The following is a 989-nucleotide window of genomic DNA, read 5'->3' on the forward strand; positions in this document are numbered from 1 at the left end:
AAGGATCGAAGGGAAATGGAATTTTAGGTAGGAGACCCTGTGTATTATAAGGTTCAAACTCGAGAAGGGAAGCTGGATAAGCGTTGGACTCCTTATTATCGAATAGTGGAGCAGACTGACCCTTGTTCATTTATAATCTGGGACCAGGTTGCTGGGAAAATAAAAAGGGTACACGCCAATAATCTGAAGTTGGCAGAATTGGAATATGATGTCAAACTCGTTCCGCGGAGATCGGGGAGACGCCCACGTAAGGCCACCTTGGTTGCACCCAAGGGAATGAAAACCTCCGATGAAGAGGGAGAGCTCGTTCAACTCGACGTAGATGTTATGAGAACGCTGAGAAATCGGATTAATAAAACGGCGATTCCAGACCTCCGGGGATTACAAGAGGCCGGAAATCGGCGCCAATCTGGGCGAATTTCCGAACTAAAGACTACGGAGGGCGTTGGCGTTGGTGACGACCCTGGAGAGGGGTCGAATGCGGGCAGTGAAATTCTGTCGGAGGGTTTGAGTAGAACCTGGAGGAAAGAAGACCAAATCCCTCTATCCGTATTTAAGGAACGATTGACACTGAGACCGAGAGGGGCCCAGGAAACACCTCTGAAAGACCGATTAAGGGGAGCGACGGCTAGAAGGGGAGAGAATTGCTAACATCCTATTTTGAAATTGAGTCAGATCAACTTCGTTTTTATTTTGGAATGGGGAGCAGTCCTCCTAGTGGGAAATTACAATATCAAATTTATATGAGTTGATCTAGTATAAAAAAGGGGGTTAGTAATTATACCTAGATTGGCGAAATCGAAAGTAATTCCTTAACAGATATGTGGGGATATTAATATAAGAATTGAATTGGGTTTTCTTGAAAATTTAACTAATTGTTTCTTTCCTTCTCTCTTTCTTTTTCTCTTCTCTTCCTCCTCAAGCGGAAAGATGTTTTTTTTTTTTTCATATGAAATGGATGGTCCAAAATTAGACTTTTGGAAATTTTG

At 43.1% G+C, this 989-nt stretch overlaps 1 protein-coding gene across 1 annotated transcript in view; it reads left to right on the forward strand.

Annotated features, from left to right (window-relative positions):
- LOC145278186 (uncharacterized) overlaps nucleotides 1-27 on the forward strand; it is a 798-nt gene extending 771 nt beyond the window's left edge. Inside the window, exon 1 of the mRNA XM_080130469.1 lies at nucleotides 1-27. This exon is cut by the window's left edge and continues 771 nt beyond it. Within this exon, the coding sequence (XP_079986595.1) occupies nucleotides 1-27 (27 nt within the window).
- The last annotated feature ends 962 nt before the right edge of the window (nucleotides 28-989 follow it).

This window comes from Euprymna scolopes, chromosome 6 (assembly GCF_053919585.1).
Source record: "Euprymna scolopes isolate OS-2025 chromosome 6, ASM5391958v1, whole genome shotgun sequence".
Taxonomy (NCBI): Eukaryota; Metazoa; Mollusca; class Cephalopoda; order Sepiida; family Sepiolidae; genus Euprymna; species Euprymna scolopes.